This window comes from Nicotiana tomentosiformis, chromosome 2 (assembly GCF_000390325.3).
Source record: "Nicotiana tomentosiformis chromosome 2, ASM39032v3, whole genome shotgun sequence".
Lineage (NCBI taxonomy): Eukaryota > Viridiplantae > Streptophyta > Magnoliopsida > Solanales > Solanaceae > Nicotiana > Nicotiana tomentosiformis.
The window spans coordinates 13,425,508-13,443,915 of record NC_090813.1 but is presented as its reverse complement, the minus strand read 5'-3'; the positions used below and the strand labels follow the sequence as shown (position 1 = coordinate 13,443,915).

Genomic DNA, 18,408 nt, shown 5'->3' with positions numbered 1-18,408 from the left:
TCAGATCTCAGATAAGTGGATTTGTTTTTAAAATCTAAATCTTAATCATTAAGTGTTTTTACATCACAACCACTTGATGACTGAATAGGTCTGTATAATTAAAGTTTATAAATAGACTTAATTTCATTAAAATACTAGCATCCCCATTTATTACTAACTGCTGCCACCACCTACTATTATCAACTACTACTACCACCATACTCAATCATAACCGCCACCACTACCACCACCCCACCCCCATCACCCCCAACCACAATTACACACTCACCCACCTCAACTACCACAACCAACCATCCATCACCATCAACAATCATAGCCGGCACCGCCCACCATTATTAACTATCACCACCCACCATCCTTAACCATAATTGCCATGGATACCAATCACCACAAGCTACTATCCATAACTACCACCATCAACCAAAATCACCACCCATCACCGTCTCTAGTTGGCATTCACAAGCACCTCCGTAGCCATCACCACCACCAATTACCATATATATATATAATATATATATATATATAGTATTTTATTTGAATTTTATATTTATTAATTTTTAAATAAAGATAAATCTTAATACAACATTCAGATATATTCAGATTCAGACGTCATAATCTTAAATAATATTAAATAAACAAATGAGGCAAATGAGCTTTGTGTGCTAGGAGGATTCGAAATCGTGATGTAGTTCCATCATGCATTCTTTAACACAGATAAAATTGCTCATCATGTATAACAACTATCAGAGCCGAAATTCCTGTGTTAGACCAGAAACTTAATGGAAAAAAGGAGGAAAAAGAAAGATAGTTGCAGTTAGAATTGCAATTAAAAGAAAGAAAAAGGAATTGATTACCACATTAGATGGAAAGACAGGAAAAGATAATTCATTGATATTGCAGCATTTAAAACCACAAAAGTAGATACTGTATACAATTAAGATCTGCTTTATGTGGGTCAGACGTAAATCACACACATAAAGGCTTTCTCCCGGAAACTATTGCCTATTGGGTAAATTTGATGTCAGAAAATATATACAAAAAAGAGGAAGAACCCAGGGCAAGTGGTAAGATAACTGGTTTTGCAGAGCCTTGGCATTTTGAATCATGTAGTGATGTTAATCTGATGATTGCATTTCATATTATTAACCCTGCATATGAGACGTTTGAAACCGTTAAGAATAATTAGCCCCCCATGTCGGGGATAAGAAACAGACGAAAAGAAGTACCTGCTGGCTTAAAATTTCCACAGCAACATTTAAGTCCCCTTCAGCTGCTGCCAGTGCAACTTCTACTTGTGTCTGAGAAAGTCAAGATCGTTAGCAAATTCATGAGCCAGAAGTTAGCGCATTCATGATGCATTTAAACTAAAACCACCACCATTAAGCGAATCTGAACCATAAATGTACCTTCTCAAAACCCATTGCAACTAGCTTCTGAACCTTTTCATCTGAGGGAATAGAGCCCTATATACAAAGAGATACTTTTAGCATTGACAATTGTAAGGATAACAGTTAGCAAGGGTCCAACGTCTAGATCATATACCTGCTGTCCTAGCGGTCTGGTAGCTCCGGCCGTAGTATCTACTGCTGATTGTCTGAGTTGTCACACAGAATCAAAATATAACTATGTGTTTAGAGCAAATCACGATACCAAGCTCTTAGGTTTTAACAATAAAAGTTGAGCTATCAATCTCTATCCGCAGTTGAATGCCAGCCAATTATTGAAATTCGAGGCTCTACTATGATATGGATTATTTGATATAACTCTACTTTGATATAGATAGAAATCAGAAAATCCAGAAGAAATTATACTGTGTAAACGAAGTCGAAGTGTAGTTTTGTGAACACATTGAACGAAACCAGCTTTTCCTATCTGTAGTGATATAACTTAAACTTGGTTACTGGATATGCCAATTTCAACACCTGTATGCCAGCTAATCACTAAATCGGATAGCAGTATAAGTAGGCAGCAGAATGTGAAATGCAATTAAAAACAGATCGATCTTCGTGCAACAACCAATGATTAAGATAAATTCAAAATCGATATGATTACCGTCAATTTAGCATGTAACAACAGTCTGTTTCTAGTACCTTCCAGTTAAGCTCCGCTCTCCACCTATTGCCGCTGGAGCTGAAATACGCTCAGGGCTCTCGCTACCACTCAGGAGCCTGGCCTGTAATGTTGAATCCTGATTTCCAGTGGAGGTTTGAGAAGTCAGAGTTCTTCCTCTCCCAGGAAACCTGGTATCATCTGCCACCGGCTGCATTTTCAACAAGTTAACAACTTGATAGACTTCAATTCAAGATTTTTATTCCTATCTATACATTAGGACACACACAAAAGAGAGCTATGTAAGTAGCGACTATTAAGCAGTTGTGTAGTTTGTTGAGAATTCTGCAAGAGAAGGGTTGATAAGTACATCTGCGAGACTCATCAATACACAGGTTAGAGGATGGCATTGACTTTCTCTCATTCACAGCCCACTACAGACCAAGCTCAATTACAGCTTTACCTACTTTGTTAAAAGAAATTTCTGCTGACAAGAAAAGGAGGACAAGATAGACACTGCACTCAAGCTAATTTGATAGGGAAATAACATCCATACCCTCTCAACTCCTTCTAATCTAGATCAGTCGATGGGACATTTGAGAGAGAAATATGGGCTCGTACCACATTAAGTCCGAGAAATCCCCTCTATTTCATGCACACTCAACTGTTTATATTTTCTATCAATCACCAAAAGTTCTCCATTCCAACTTCTGTGATTTTTCTTCCAAAATTCTAAGAGGAGGTAACACGTGCTTTGAAAACTTATTCGCTCTATGAAATGGACTCAAATCCATTTTTGTGAGATAATAGAGAAGATTCTATTTTAACAAACCTTGTAGTTCGCATATTTATGAAAACCTTCACTAAAGTTTTGCAAAACTAAATTAGGATCCCCACTCCCAAGAAAAGAAAATAAGAATAAACAAAGAAGAAAAAGAATAAGAGGAAAAAATAAATAAATTACTCTACAAGACACTGACAAACAAATTATACCACTTCATATAGTGGTGCTGTTTTAAATCTTATTCAAAACCAGAAAGAGTTAAAAGAACATACAAAAATTACTTAATAGGAACCAAATAAAAAAAGAAAGAGATGCTGTTTTCTATTTTCTTTTTCTTACCTGATTCCAACTAATATGGTCTCTACTTACGTTCATTTCAATCACTACTTTGGTGATTACCTTTAAATGTGACAACAGGAAACTTGGGTAGGTTTGTGCAATTATTCTCACAGTTACAGGGTTGCAATGCAATTTATAGAGTACGAAGGTCAACAGTCTCAAAGATAACAAGACAGAAGTTGTTCTCCCTAATAAGCTTCTCATCACCAGCATTGAAATCAAACAAACATAGGGTTCCTTTGTGTCATTTATCTACCATCTCTCTCACTGCTATTCATATATTCCTTACCCAAAAAATCTACCAAACATAGTTTCATGCATGTACTATTTCTAAAGAGAAGCAAGGTCAGATTAATCCAATATCCATATGTTTATCTTCTAGTGTACTCAGAAAAAAGCCAGTCTGGATAATCTGGAAGATACCTGAGCAGAGTTCTCTCTCTGTGGCATCCATGAAGAAAGGTTCTCCCAAATATTTCCAGAAAGCACTCCACTTCTGAAAGGAAGAAACATCACTATTTTTGCACATGCTCAGATTAAATCAGTAAGATTATACGAAATTAAAAACAGGATCTACCTGGAGGTTACAGTTTGATTTGAATGTGTGGGCAGGTATCCTGCACCATTACCACCAGTGCACATAATAAACTTTGGTCGCCTCACGCAAGTTGACTGCCCAAAAGATAGATATAAGTATTTTGCTAATTTCACTTTGTCATTGAAGTGCATCAACCAAAACGAAATTGAGAGGTGGGCGAGGGCTTAGATGTGCCATTAGAAAAAAGCATGCTTCAACCACTAAAATGTTACAATGAACTGAACTTTCAATATAACAATAATTAACAAACAATTTTTCTCCTGTTCAAGTTAAATACACAAAACCTAAAGGGACTTAACCGGTTTGACAATCAAAAGGGAAAAAGATGTGAGTGCCTTAATTTTGGATAGTTTTCGACAGCTATAAAAGTGTTTCCCCCACAGGTTGTGATCTTTTGGGTCTTCTCTTATCAAAATTTTGGGTTCTTGTCCACTCCCTGGAGTTTGCCATTCTAGTAAAATTTTACATTTACCAATTGAGAAAAGAATGAACCAGAGATATAATACGGCCTACTGAAACACTTATCTTTGGGATTTCAGAGAAGGGAATATATAGAATCAGTACAAGGACTTGAAGCAGCATCTACTTAACGACATTGTTATCGCCTAGGACAAACCACCCACGGCAGCAGTAAACGAGAGGCAACAATGTCTTGTACTAATTAAGATGCAAACACATTATCTTTTCGGTTGGTTAACGACAGGACTATTTTGGATTAAATCATCCGTCCCCTGACAGCTATTAGTAGTGTCTCTGGCTGTGACAATTTACCATGCAAATGCCCTGATCATAGGCTTAACTTATTCTTTTTTTTGTTTTGATAATAGGCTTAACTTATTCTTATGCCATAGTTCTTTGTCCTATTTAAGGTTTTATTATCTACAAGATGCCAAAAAACCAAGGTGGGAAGTTAAGTATCAAGGGAAAATGAAGCAAACAAGCAAGCCAAGTCAATCAGAAGGGTGATGCTCCATGTCACTTTATACCTCAAAGTTGAGCACACAAGTGGTTTAAAAGTTAAGAAATATCGGAGTATCTTACTGTCATTTCTTTAGAGAACTTACTAGATATGAGGAAGATTCAATAGCCGAGAAGAAAGAAGTCCCCGGTATCAAAACATTGAACAATCCATATGTATCTGGTACCATCAAGAAAAGGGAAGGAAAAAAGAAAAAGTTTTAAAAGATATATGAACACAAATTAAGATGTAAAGATTGTGGACGTAATTATCATGATATCACAAATGACAGGGAATAGAATTTTGAAAACTTGAAGAAGGACCAGCAGGGTGAAAGTTACTTACATGCAAATCCAGACAAAATACCACACAGATGTCCAAGTAAGGAGACATTAGTCATAACAAGCTGAAACACCACCAATAATATCAATGCATACCTAGTGGAAAAACAATCAATATTATAGCATAAGATTCTATGATGTGAAACGTACAACAAAGTACAATTATCGGAAAGTTACACTGTTACCATGTAGCAGGCACGTTGAAAAGCCCAAACACACTGCAAAAAGAAGCAAACTGACATTAACAAACACATGATTCCAACAACTCAAAATTGATCTAAGGTGACCAGTCATATCTAATTTCAGACAGTCTTTTTCCCAAACCTATCTGTGAAAGAAACGAAGAAAAACCATACTTTAATTGATTTAAAAAGAAGATACAGTATCCAGAAACAGGAAACAAACAAACCTTCTAGTTTGAGCCCCACTTAGACTCGTCTCAATCACAATCATTGAAAATAAGACGCCTGAGAAACCTATAGCACATTCGTCCATAAAGTATGGAGAAGGATGAAAGGGATTATGAGCAACCAACAATGCTATAAGAAGATGGAATAAGGCACTGCTAATGGCCAACAGAGCAATTATGTATAACAGGCGCACAGATCCCATAATCCTCTCCAGCTCAGAACCCAAAGGAACCAAAGCTAACATATTAAACAGAACGTGCAGTAGAGAACCATGAAACAGAATTGAGGTGAAAATCCTGTAAACTGACAGAGAAACACAAAAATAAAATGGTTGTCAACATAAATAAGATACAAAGTTATGCTAGAAATGACAAAGAAAGAAAGGATATCAAAATTATAGTTCCACAAAAGGCATACATGCACTGTAGAGAAAGCAAATCAAAGTTGAAATTGCGTGATTCATTGCGAATGAATGACAAATACGAGTGGTATCTTTTTGAAAGTTAAGTATGTGTGTGGCAAATGAACGAGAAGAGTATGAAAGAGTAAGGGTGCCAGCAGCTTTTGAGCAAGTGAACGATTAAAACAATTGATCATCAGAAACTAATTCCTAGCTAAATAACCACCACAGCCACCATGCCCCCCCCCCCCCCCCAACTCATCAATGGATGCTAGACAATAGCAACGTATAATCATCCTCAAATTCAATTGAAAAGATTAAATCAAATTTATCTTTCAGATATGGAAAGAGTAATTTGAGTGCAGCTTAACAGGATTTCTTCTTAACAGGCACATTTTGATATATGAGCAGCACTATAAGTGACCGTGTACCTTGAAATCGAGAAATTACAGCAGAGGGCCAGAAGCATACTTCAGCAAAGGAGTCATATCCAACCAAAAGGCAAACCAAGTAAATTACCCCACAAACAACCACCACTGAAGATGTAAGTACAGGAATTCCTTCCCACCACTGTCCCATCCTTGTCTGCAATCCCGCCTACAAACAAATGGAACAAGTGAGTCAACATAAAAGCTATTTATTCCCACTAACCCGTCTTTCAATTCCAAGCTAGACATAAATCATAATGCAGTACTAAGAAATATGTTCCATTTTAATTGTCTGAAGTAGGAATATGTAGAACACGAGATAAAATGGATAAGATAAGAAGATAATATCTCTAGTTGCTTCTTATCGGCAGAATAATAGAGTAAAATGGTGGATCTGATAACTCGGTAGTCCATGATCTTAATATCACTTTTTGCTTCACAGTGACACTTAAAAATAAAGAGCTAATAGAAGTCTTTTGGAAAAAAAAGAAAAAAAAGATAACACATAATTTGGAATGAAAAGAACTGATTAAAATAAAAAAAATCACTGGCCAATCCATTATAATAATGAATTGCTTAAATGTTAACGAATTCAAGAGGAATAATCATTCTTCAAAAGCAATATAAAGCACATTATCTTTGCAGCCTTACAGTGACATAATCACTGCAAGAATATAAAGAACATTACAGTTATTGAATATAAACTTTAGTAACAACATCTGAAATCGACTGCACTAGCTGAGGCAAGGTTACAAAAAAAAAAAAAAAAACTTAATGCAAATGCATTATTGCCCGTGAATTCCTCATTAGCTTTGCCACCATTACACTAAATTTTCACTACTCGATTTTAATATATATTCAATAAAAAATCACAATAATTTCCAATCGTATCATCAAAATATGTGGTGCATGTCACAGTTACATACAGTCAACAGAAATACTCCCATTTCCCATAAATAGTCCCTCAATAAATGACATGACCAAAAAAGAAAACTAACTTCCGCATCATGATTATGAAAATACCTTATAATTTTCAATAATGCTAAAAAAATAACCCTAAGTTACTGTAATTCTCCATAACTAACTTGATCAGAGATTCAGAATTCAAAAATCAAGCATTTTCATTACATTTTCATAATCCCACTACTTTTCTAACTTCAATAAGAATAGAACCCTAGCATACAAAAAGGATAAGTGAATAACTTGTAGATCGAAAATGAAAATGATGAGAAAATTACCTCAGAAACAATGTTTGGTCTCATTTTCACTGAGTTTTTTCTTCTTTCGAGATTTCCAATTCGAACGTTGTTTTTTCAGGTAGAGTGTAGAACTCAAGACCGTCTCTTTATATATACTCCTGGTATGGGGTCGGGTCTGATAGTGTGATTGGCCGAGCCGGATATATCAGCTTATTTTAACAATTGTTTTTTTTTAAAGTATTTTTTAAAAAAGTACTTTCGGATAGAAGCACTTTGTGTTTTGCTAATTACTCTGAAAAGTACTTTTGAACAATAATTTATGTTTGACCAAGCGTTTCAGAAAGTGATTTTAAGTATCAAATTACGAATAAAGACATGAATAGATTTACTTAATAGTTAATATTATAAGTAAATAAATAATCTTAAAATTTTGTTATTACAGACATAATTAAATCTTTTTATTTTATTTAAGTAAATATGAAAATATAATTTAAAAGTACTTAATTCTTTTAATATAAGTTAAATATATTAAAAATCATTCAACAAATATAAAAATATTCACCCCTAAAGTCACTATTTATTAGAAAGTTATCCTAAAAATAATAAGAAATATTTATACATTAATATCCTAAGTATTAGGTTTAACAGTTATTTTGGTATATACTATATTTTGTTAAGGGTATTTTTGGCAAGAAGAAAGTCAAAACTGTTTCTGATTTTACTTTTGGGAAGAAGCTACTTTTTTCTGCTTCTCAGAAACTGCTTTGTTTCTTCCCAAAAATACTTTTTTCCTCCAAAAAGGCTTGGCCAAACACCTAAGTTAGGGGAAAAAATACTTTTGAGAAAAAAAAAATATTTTTGGCCTCTTGAGAAACTTGGCCAAACAGGCTATGAATCTGAATCAATTCAAAGTCCGATCCGAATCCATTTGAGAAAATGACCATCTACGGTCCCCCATGTTTTTCCCAGGGAAAGTGCACAATTAGCCACTAATTAGAGATGTTACTCTTTAGCCACTGTTTAAAATGTATTTACTGTTTAGCTAATGGTTAATAAATTTTTACCCGCCCAAACGAAAATATCCCTGTGCTAGACATGGATGCTATGTAAATATTAAGGACATGGTGTCCTTAACTTCATGAATGTTGTGTAAATATTAAGGACAACGTGTCTTGTATTTGCACCTTCCGTTGTTAAACTTTAGGATATCAGGTCCTTAACTTCATATGTGCAGTATAAATGTTAAGAACATGGCGTCCTTAACTTCATATGTGCAATATAAATATTAAGGACATAATGTCCTTAACTTGTATTTGCACCTTCTGTTTTTAAACTTTAGGACCTCATGTCATTAACTTCATATGTACAATGTAAATGTTAAGAACATGATATCCTTAACTTCATGTGTATAGTGTAAATGTTAAGGACATAATGTCCTTAACTTTATGAGTGTTGTGTAAATATTAAGGATTGGTGTCCTTAAATTTATGAGTGTTGTGTAAATATTAAGGACAAATTGTCATGTATTTGCACCTTCCGTTGTTAAACTTTAGGACATCCTGTCCTTAACTTCATATGTGCAGTGTAAATATTAAGGACATAGTATCCTTAACTTCATGTGTGTAGTGTAAATGTTCAGGACACCATAGCCTTAATATTTACACAGCACTCATGAAGAAAGGATAAAAACATCTTTTCGTATTAATTTTAATAGAGTAATGGCTATTTTTGCTCATCATTAAAAATACTGGATAAAAACTAAATAACATGTTAAAAAGTGGATATCCCACGCCATTTCTACTTTTTCCCCATTGACACGAAATGGCCCTCCGGCCCAAACATATTACATCTAATAGCCCAAAATGTCTATTTTGTATATTTTTTGTATAGTGACAGTCTATTTTGTATATTTTTTGTATAGTGACAGTCTATTTTGTATAATTTTTTGTATAGTGACAGTCTATTTTGTATATATTTTATATAGTGACAGTCTATTATATATAAAATGTGTAGTGACAGTCTATTTAGTATAATTTTGTATAGTGACAGTCTATTTTGTATATATTTTGTATGGTGACGGTCTATTTAGTATATTTTTTGTATAATGACAGTCTATTTTTGTATATATTTTATATAGTGACAGTCTATTGTATATACATTGTATAGTGACAGTCCTATACAATTCCTCTTGCTTTCTTTTGTTTCTAGTTGGTTGTAATAGATTTGCCTACAACCTTGAATTAATGTGAACCTCATTGGTTAAGGTATAGAAGCTACATACAGAATTGAGGAAGATGATAGGTACAACATTGACATCATAAATCAAAACTCCAAAGGTGTCGTACTACTCATGAATGTGAACATTTCATCAACAATGTACAACATAAAGAAAGCAAAGAGTATTTGTTCGACAAACAATGGACTTTGTCGCCTCAATCTGTCATACCCTTTTACCCAATATGCTGTTCTGGCAACACATGATACTGTAAGTACCCAACTAGTATATTTTTACAAAATCTAGAAAAAGATCTAATAGGAGAATACAACTTCCTCTTACAATAGGAGGAAGAATTTTTGAAACTCAAACACCAGCGACCCTCCATTAAATCCGGCGACTCTTTCTTCTCGTTTTATTTACTGTTTTTGGGGCTTTTGATATTATAAAAATCTAGATCTAAAAGATAGTTTGATTGCTATTTGGATTTCGGCAGATCTGGCCGGTATATAGCTTTTTCGGCGACCGTGAATTTTTCGGCCACTGATTCGACTGGTGAAGTTTTCCGGCACCATTTTGGGCCGAAAATCATTTCTCCAGTGAACCTATATTTGTGCTTGTGGGTCAGATGTATAATTCGGTGGCTAGCCACTAAAATCACTTTTGGGCTATAAAATGTATATTGTAATTTTGGGCTACATATATTATAAGTTTGGTGCGAATAGCTATAAATGAATTTTGCTCAATCCATTTGTAGCAACCCGCTTGGACTCGAATAGTAATCTCTTCGTTACTAAGTTTTCTGTGAGGACGTGTCAATTTCTTCTTTTTCTTATCTATTTATTTATTCCATACGACTGCTTGAATATAGTGTTTAGAATATTTTAATTCAAAGATGATTTTCATTATTGACGCTTTTCCTCCTTTTTTTTTTCTTTTTTTTTTATTGAGGTTTAAATAGGAAAGTTTGTATGATGTTACAATTTATAATGTATTTCTAAGACATAGTTTTATTAGTTTTGGGAAAATAAAGTCAATCTTCTTCCAATTTAACTTAAAATTTTAGTAATATAATCAAATTGGAATAAAGGGATCAGAGTAGAACTAAAAAGAAAGTAAATGCAAGGTTAGAATTGTGACGGTCTGCCAACAACATTCATCTCAACTGACATATCAACCACTAGTAGAAATTGTTGTTGTTACTTCAAACTGGTTGGTCAAATAGTATGCAGTGTCACCCAATCATCATTTAATTTCCTATGAGGATTTGTATGGTCAAATAAATTTGCATCCTCTGCAATTGCAATGCCAGCGAGTTCCAAGCGACAACCATGTACTGATGTAAAGATCGGTAAAAGTTTACTCGCACTCGAACTTTTTACTCACACCTGATGTTTACATCAGCTTAATACATACATAAGACATGTCTTTACCTACACTTCAATCACTAAATCAATGTTAATTAGTACAAATTTTCGCATTAATTTATAACTTAATTATGATAAATTAATACGATTTCGTGTAAACACTAAAGGGTTGTTTGGTTATTGGGATAAAGATACTAATCCCCGGATAAAATTTTGGGATTGTATTTATCCCATATTTAGTTATGAATATTAGCTAATACCGGTATAAATTTTATATTAAAATGATAGTATTAGTTATCCCATATAGAAGGTGACATAGCTAATCCCGTAGGATAACTCAGCCCATGAGATATCCTTATCTATCCCACTATTGAACGACCCCGGTTGTGGATGAATTTGTACCGAAACAAACCACATGGTGATAGGAAGGTCAGAGTTAACTGTGCCGAAAAAGAAATATCCAAACAAAAGTAACAAGGCACAACTTGGAGATAACAAAGTACAATCCATGAAAAAACCTATAAATGAACACAAGGTAAAGATGGATAAGGCAGAACTGAGGGTAAAACGCCGACAAAATTTGACAAGTTGTACGGATACTGGGTTTTCAAGCACCTTAAATAGCGTGAAACCAGAATAGAGCTATATAATTATTTCTAATATTTTGTTCTTTTAGGTATGTTTAGGTAACTGAAGAAGGTGTACAAACAATATTTCATGAAAGGATGTTGCTAGCTTGAAATATGATTTAGAAAGCTTCTGTCACGAACCACTGTCAACCTACAACATTTTTGGTGAAGAGGATTTCCGATTGAACATGCGTTTGTTACGCCTGCTCCCAGCCACCTAGCCTCGTCCCTGGGTCATAGTTTGTAAACAGTCGAAACTCATTGCCTAGTTTGCTCGAGTGATGTGGCCTAAAAACGCATGGACGTAAACCCAAGAGCTCCGAAGCCCTATCAATTTGCACTTCACCTGCATGTCCAAAAAAAGAAACGAGAGGTTAAAGCACATTCAAGGCATACACTGGTTATCTTCAAGACAGGATATCCTTCTTCACTTTTCTCCTTTTTGTTCTTCTCTCTTTGCTTTACTTCAGTAGCATTCTCACTCTGTCCTTCCAAAAAAAAATCCTCCTCACTAAACTTTGGAGACGGATGAAAGTCGATAAACCTTGTCTCTAAACCATTTGATGGTTTTGACTTTTTAATCAACGTAATATTTGCTACTAACCTCCACAAAAGATAGGGGGTAAGGTCTGTGACTCTGCGTACACACTACCCTCCCTAACCAACTTGTGAAATTACACTTGGGTTTTTTGTTATTGTTGTTGTTGTAATATTTGCTACTACTATTAAAATTAGTAAGCAGCTTCATGACAACCATGAAGAATGAAGACAGGCAGAAATAACTACATTCAATGTTTAATGATCCTTAAGAAAAAATAACAAGATTCAATACCTATTAACAAGATGAACAACGGGAGGCCAGGTCCCAAAACACCACATAAAATTCGGTACCTGTGAGTAAAAGCAAGTAAGGTTCTCCTGGTCTCATGAGAAAAGAAATTGTTTGAGCAACTTTCTCTAAGCATTCCCGACTCTGAAAATTAAAAAACAGTTATTGAATAAGCCATTGCATAAATGTCAAACTTGCACACAACTAATGACAATGATGTGAATAATTCACTTTCATAGCATTCCCTACTCAGAAAAGTAGAAGAACAAATGTGAATGAATCATCGTACTTTGCACAAGACAAGTAACGTCAATAATGGAATTAATTCATCTGCATCGTCACAACAGTGCATAAAAGCAGTTAGTTTTCTAACATAGATAAAAGAGGTTAATTGAACGAGAAGTATATATTCTTTTCTAGGTTACAAACAGCCTTCTAATATAGCTGAAGATGCTCTAAAGGTCATTTTCAGGCAAGCCTATCTTCAGGTTCTTTTTAAGTAGGATCCTCCCATTTTTAGAGAGGTAATCCATGCTGACCTTGAGGCTTAGAGGTAATCCATGCGGACCTTGGAAATGCAGATTAATAAAAAGTAAAGACCAGTAGAATCCTCCCATTTTTAAGGCTTCAGGTTCTTTTTAAGTAGGATCCTCCCATTTTTATGAGCATTTTCCAACTAGATATTAATAAATGCCTGTTGCCCCAAGAATAACAAATCAGAAAAATGAACAATCAAAGCAGCATAGAATTCTCTCATTAATGGAGACCAGTAGAAACTGAAAAGAAGCATGAGGTTAATAGGTGAGTTTTCTGATAGAAGACAAAGTAACATTTGATATTAAGGTGACTAAATTTAGAGAAGAAAAGAAAAGGGCAAGAATAAGATTCACATAAACACTTGCATGCCACACTATGAAACAGTCAAGTTTGGGATACTTTCATGCAAACTATGCACTTTTTTATATACCATCCCATCCAAAGGTGAGAAACCCATAATTAAGCAATGAATGATCTTCGACAATTCTGACTATAAGGAAGACAATGTATTTATAGATATCTCTTAAGTATACAGGGAATTTCAGAAATCAAACTAGTCATAGGTAAAGATGAAATATAGTACAAAAAAATATATTCTTTAATAATCATAGAACCACTTCATCATACAGCACATATCAGCTCTCACCAGGTAAGGAGGATCTGCAACAATTATTGGATATGAGTGTTTCAATGATGAAGGAAGATCTTCTGGTTGGTTGTAGTCGTAGAATGTGAACTCGCTTCCATATTGTTCAAACCGTTTGTCATACTCCAAAAGTTGTGCTGGCACATTAGGGTCAATTTTCTGAGACCGAGAAATAAGACAAAGCATTAGAAGTTGGAAAATATATCAGTTCACCATGAAGAACTAATGATCAAATAACAGGCAAATGTAAGAAAAACGTCGGGAATTGCTTCCCAAGCACTTTTACTAGTGCAATGATATGGTTGAAACAATATGACACAAATTATAAATTTCTTCCACAATCCGCAATTGTGCATGCAAATAATTTACATACATATATGAAGATGAAATAGTCAGAGAGATACAAATAGAAAGGGAATATAGAAGAATGTACACAGAATACTTCGATTTAAGTTTTTGAAAAGAATTTCCTTTTCTCATGTGAGTATTGCTTTTGCATGCTAACTCTTTTATTTTTTTTAATAACCATGGTGTTTCCACGGGAGACCTGCTACCTCCCAGCAACAAGTACCAGGTAACTCTATCCACAAAGGTTTGGACAAATGGGAAGAAATCACCCAGTATTTTTTGCCTCCGTTGGGATTTGAACCTGAGACCTCATGGTTCTCAATCCACTTCATTGACTACTAGGCCAAGCTCTTGGGTGCTTTGCATGCTAACTCCTTATGAACTAGCTCTGATGCTACAAATGTTAATAAACTGTCCCTGTTCTTCAAAATATATCTAATGCTACATATATTAATAATGAACAATCTCTTTTCCTCAAGTTTATTCCCTGTTAACATATTTTTCTCACAATGAAAATCCAGCTCATCTGTCTTAAATCTTATTAAATTCCTAAACTTGCTCCTTCATTCAATCAATCAAGCATATATAAGTGCTTCTATTTCAATAACTAATTTTTGATCATCTTTACAAGGACAAAAAGATTGCTAGTTTTACTAGCTCTTTTGAAAGAAAAAAAAAAGTAATTTTTTTTAATGTCTAAACATAAAAGAACAAATAGTTATACATTATACAAGTTTGACAATTAAAATACACTCAATTATCAAGTAATTGTAAACTCCGCTAGATAAATGAACAACGTTCCTTAATCAGAATTTCAAGTATTATTCTTTTTTCTTTTTATTTTTATTGTTTCTTGAGCCGAGGGTCTATCGGAAACAGCCTCTCTATCTCTATGAGGTAGGGTTAAGGTCTGCGTACACGCTACCCTCCCCATACCCCATTTATGGGATCAAAGTGTGTTTGTTGTTGTTGTTATTCTTTTTTCTTTTTATAACAGAATTATCGTTGTTTCCAGCTAATTAGCCTGTCTTCTACCTTCTCCATCTAAACACCAGTTCACTAGCAGGATTCGAACTTGTGAGTTGCGCCTACCACACATTGTGCTGTACTACCTTCAGTGGCGGAGCCACAGCCAAGGAAGTGGGTTCAATTAAATCACCTTCGTTAGAAACTTGTTAAAACTCACGGCCCAGCCTCTGAATACCTTTGCTATTGAATCAAAGCCCCAGGGCCAAGAATTATTCTTCGCATTTTAGGAAATTTTCCAAAAGCTAATTTTCTTGTCAAAGATGAAATTAACAATATTCTTAGATTATTTACTGTGCTTTATCGGTTTCACTTACTGTGAGAATAAACTATAAGCAAGACATTCTGCGCTGTAACAGTAGAATTGAAATAATCAAACCTTAAAATACCTCACCTTGAGGTAAGCGTAAAGCGTGGGGCAAGCAATGCAAGCAACCGCCGGCGAATCAATCGACTGGCAAAGAGCGAGGACTTCAGCGGCGACGGTTTCAGCTGTTTCGCGATCGTACCAGAACTGGCTGAGCCGCCAATCCTCCGTCACAAGAGCCACCGCATCCTCCCCTTGTTTCTCCACCGCCGCAGCTGACGAAGCTTCCGCTAGTGCTCGATTCTGTTCGTCGAGGAACTCTTTAAGTGCTTCTAGTGCATGAGAGCTTAGCGCCGGCGTATCGTCGTCGCCGTCGGCCTCCAAACCGACGTCGTGGTGTATGGTGTCTTTTGCAGTCTCCATTTTTGCTAAACCCTCGCGAGCTCGGAGCTTTTCTACAATTTTGAAATTAAAAGAAAAGTTAAAATTACATATAACCCCTCAAAGTATGGCTCATATATACTTTAAACCTCCCTGAATTTTGATTGAGACTTATAGCCTGTTTGATCTGGCTTCTAAAATCTAATTATTTTGAGAAGTACTTTTTTTAAAAGTATTTTTCAAAAAAATATTTTTGGTGATAATCGATTTGTGTTTGACTAATTAATTTAAAAAATATTTTTGAGCAGTAATTAGTGTTTGGCCAAGCTTTTGAAAACTGTTTCTAAGTGTATTTTTCTCAACAGTGCTTCTGAGAAAAATATTTTTGGAGAGAAACTACATTTTTCTGCTTCTCAAAACTGTTTCTGCTTCTCCTCAAAGCATTTTTTTCCTTTTAAAAGTTTGGCTAAACACATTAATTTTTAGCCAAAATCACTTTTGACCAAAAAAAAAAAACTTGGTCAAATAGGCTATTATTCTTCAAGTGAAGTACGTTTACCATTTTTTGTGTCAAATTAACTTCCATAACAGTTGATAATAGTTTTTTCTTTTGTCTCAGAAATCTGACAAATTTCAGTAACAAATACGGATTCGATGATCTAACTAAATAATAATACTATGGTTTGGGAGAAAATAACAGTATCTATAATGTGTTTATATGGCTCTAATTAAGTCATCCACAATCTTTTATTAAGTTTGTCCAATTGTCTATGCACCATGATATTTTTTCCGTACACCAAAAAAACAACAAATTGAACATAGAAATACATGTTAATGCTTTCTCATTAAGTGAATTATAATAGTTGAAGCAAATTACAATACCCCACGGCTTGGACTAGAATTCTTAATTACTCCAAACAAAAGTAATGACATTATTGTCACGACCAGAGTTATGAGCCTTCAAAATATTGAGAGGGCGAGCTTATTCTTTATCAACTATAAATAGTACAAAGGAAAAGATAAGGCTGCTCCCAGATCGACAGGGGGAGAAGAAAAAAGTCTCTTCCCAGCTAAGTCCTATGATGAGTAGGAAGACTGGCCTCTCTCCTTAGTGGTCTATGATCCCCAATGCCTTACTACTAGCCCTTGGGCTTGCCTTACGCTTTCATTCAAGCTAACTAGACAGGTACGCAATCCCATCCCCAACGCAGATTAAAGTAAGATTTTTGCTCAATGGATACAAACAGCCATGCTTTAGCACCTGGTGCAACGACTCCTGGTGCAACAGCAAGTACCAGTTTAACTTGGGGGTGGTGATTTAGTGGCAGTGGGGGGCAAGGTGGCTTTGTTGCGTGCCAATCAACCCAGCCACCAGATTTGAGAATAAGGTGGGATTCCTGGATCTAGTGGCCGGTGAATCATTGATCAAAGAGCAGATTTTAGAGAGATTCTTCATCGATCTAGTAGCCGGTGAATCACTGATCAAAGAGGAATTTCAGGTGGAGCGGTGAAATGCGTAGAGATCGAAAAGAACACCAACGACGAAAGCACTCTGCTGGGCCGACACTGACACTGAGAGACGAAAGCTACGGGAGCTGAGAAACAAAAAAATGCACTGCTAGCAAAATGAAGCTCATAATCTTTAGCCATTTATTTAGGAAGAAAGAGATGGAAGCTGATGTTTGAAATAAGATATTTGAGTTTGATAGTTCAAACTTCAAAATGGAGGTTCATGTTATTTGCTGACCTATGCAAATATATAGTAGTACTTTCTCATCATTTCAAGAAGAATAAAGGGGTTCTATGTAAAAAAAAAGTCAAAATTTCTAATTTCAGTCTCAATTCAGACATCAATTTTTTATTCTTTTAAAACAAAATTTGCATAATTAGAAATTAAATATTAAAATATTGCATAATACAATTTTTCATAATTAAAATGTATTCAAAGAATGTTTGAAAAAATTGTAGTCAAAGAAAAAAGTTATTGACTCCTCAAATACTAATAGTGTCATACAAAATGGAACGGACAAATTACCGGCTAGTTTATAAATTTCTTTTTGTTTAGCTATGGTTAATAATTTTGACCAGGCAAAAGGCTGATGGAGGCAAAATTGCACTCATTCAAATCAATATGAATCAATAATGTTAGGATTGATCAATTTGTCAAATTTTAGGAACTAGCCACGAGTTTCTTGATTTTGAAAAGAAGATAAAAAGAGGTAATTGAATTTAGCTTGGAAATTTTGATGGAATTTAAGTAGCTTCTGACATTTTTTGGGGGGAAAAAGATTTTATTGTTCATTCTACAACACGACTTGTGTCAAAATGACAATGGCAAAGATAGTAAGCAAAGAAGAATTAATCCAACGTATATAAAATTTTTTAGTTATATTAATTGTTAAGATCAATCTGAACAAGTTAAAGAAGCTGATTTCAAGCTAAGTTATATTAAATGATGCTATATTTGGAAAGTATTAAAGTTGAGCAGAATCAGACTGCAAAAAGGATTTAAGAAAAATTCTCATTCTTTTGGTTAGCTGCAATAATCTGCAAGCTAATATTCAACTTGTTAATAAAATCTTCCTACACAAACTCGTTCACGCAAAAGACATTGGAG

The 18,408-nt window shown here is 34.7% G+C and overlaps 2 protein-coding genes across 4 annotated transcripts; both read right to left on the bottom strand.

Moving 5' to 3' along the window:
* Positions 1-865: 865 nt before the first annotated feature.
* On the bottom strand, positions 866-7,680 carry LOC104108530 (rhomboid-like protein 15). Of its 2 annotated transcripts, none has more exons than XM_009617594.4 (13): positions 7,546-7,680; positions 6,311-6,476; positions 5,479-5,782; positions 5,255-5,287; positions 5,074-5,165; positions 4,835-4,908; positions 3,750-3,844; positions 3,596-3,668; positions 2,091-2,260; positions 1,543-1,594; positions 1,407-1,463; positions 1,227-1,298; positions 866-1,148 (listed from the first exon to the last, which is right to left on the bottom strand). In XM_009617594.4, exons 1-13 carry the CDS (start codon positions 7,567-7,569, stop codon positions 1,143-1,145), a joined length of 1,218 nt encoding a protein of 405 aa, XP_009615889.1. In that variant the 5' UTR covers positions 7,570-7,680; the 3' UTR covers positions 866-1,142. The 2 variants fall into 2 exon arrangements, with proteins under 2 accessions (XP_009615889.1, XP_009615890.1); XM_009617595.4 differs by having other exon boundaries at positions 3,596-3,665.
* Positions 7,681-11,709: 4,029 nt separating this feature from the next.
* On the bottom strand, positions 11,710-15,875 carry LOC104108531 (uncharacterized). Of its 2 annotated transcripts, none has more exons than XM_009617596.4 (4): positions 15,498-15,873; positions 13,730-13,888; positions 12,609-12,690; positions 11,710-12,063 (listed from the first exon to the last, which is right to left on the bottom strand). In XM_009617596.4, the coding sequence occupies exons 1-4, from the start codon at positions 15,831-15,833 to the stop codon at positions 11,915-11,917; spliced, it is 726 nt and encodes a 241-aa protein (XP_009615891.1). In that variant the 5' UTR covers positions 15,834-15,873; the 3' UTR covers positions 11,710-11,914. The 2 variants fall into 2 exon arrangements, with proteins under 2 accessions (XP_009615891.1, XP_070051087.1); XM_070194986.1 differs by having other exon boundaries at positions 11,850-12,063; positions 12,550-12,690; positions 15,498-15,875.
* Between the last annotated feature and the right edge of the window lie 2,533 nt (positions 15,876-18,408).

Coding starts and splice junctions, on each gene's coding strand:
- LOC104108530 (XM_009617594.4), bottom strand. CDS start 7,569: ATGAGACCAAACATTGTTTCTGAG. Junction 4,909..5,073: donor TATTTTGTCTGGATTTGCAT/GTAAGTAACTTT, acceptor TGATGGTACCAG/ATACATATGGATTGTTCAAT. Junction 1,595..2,090: donor GAGCGGAGCTTAACTGGAAG/GTACTAGAAACA, acceptor GTGACAACTCAG/ACAATCAGCAGTAGATACTA.
- LOC104108531 (XM_009617596.4), bottom strand. CDS start 15,833: ATGGAGACTGCAAAAGACACCATACACCACGACGTCGGTTTGGAGGCC. Junction 12,691..13,729: donor TTGCAGATCCTCCTTACCTG/GTGAGAGCTGAT, acceptor TTTAATTTTCAG/AGTCGGGAATGCTTAGAGAA. Junction 12,064..12,608: donor TTACTTGCTTTTACTCACAG/GTACCGAATTTT, acceptor TTGGACATGCAG/GTGAAGTGCAAATTGATAGG.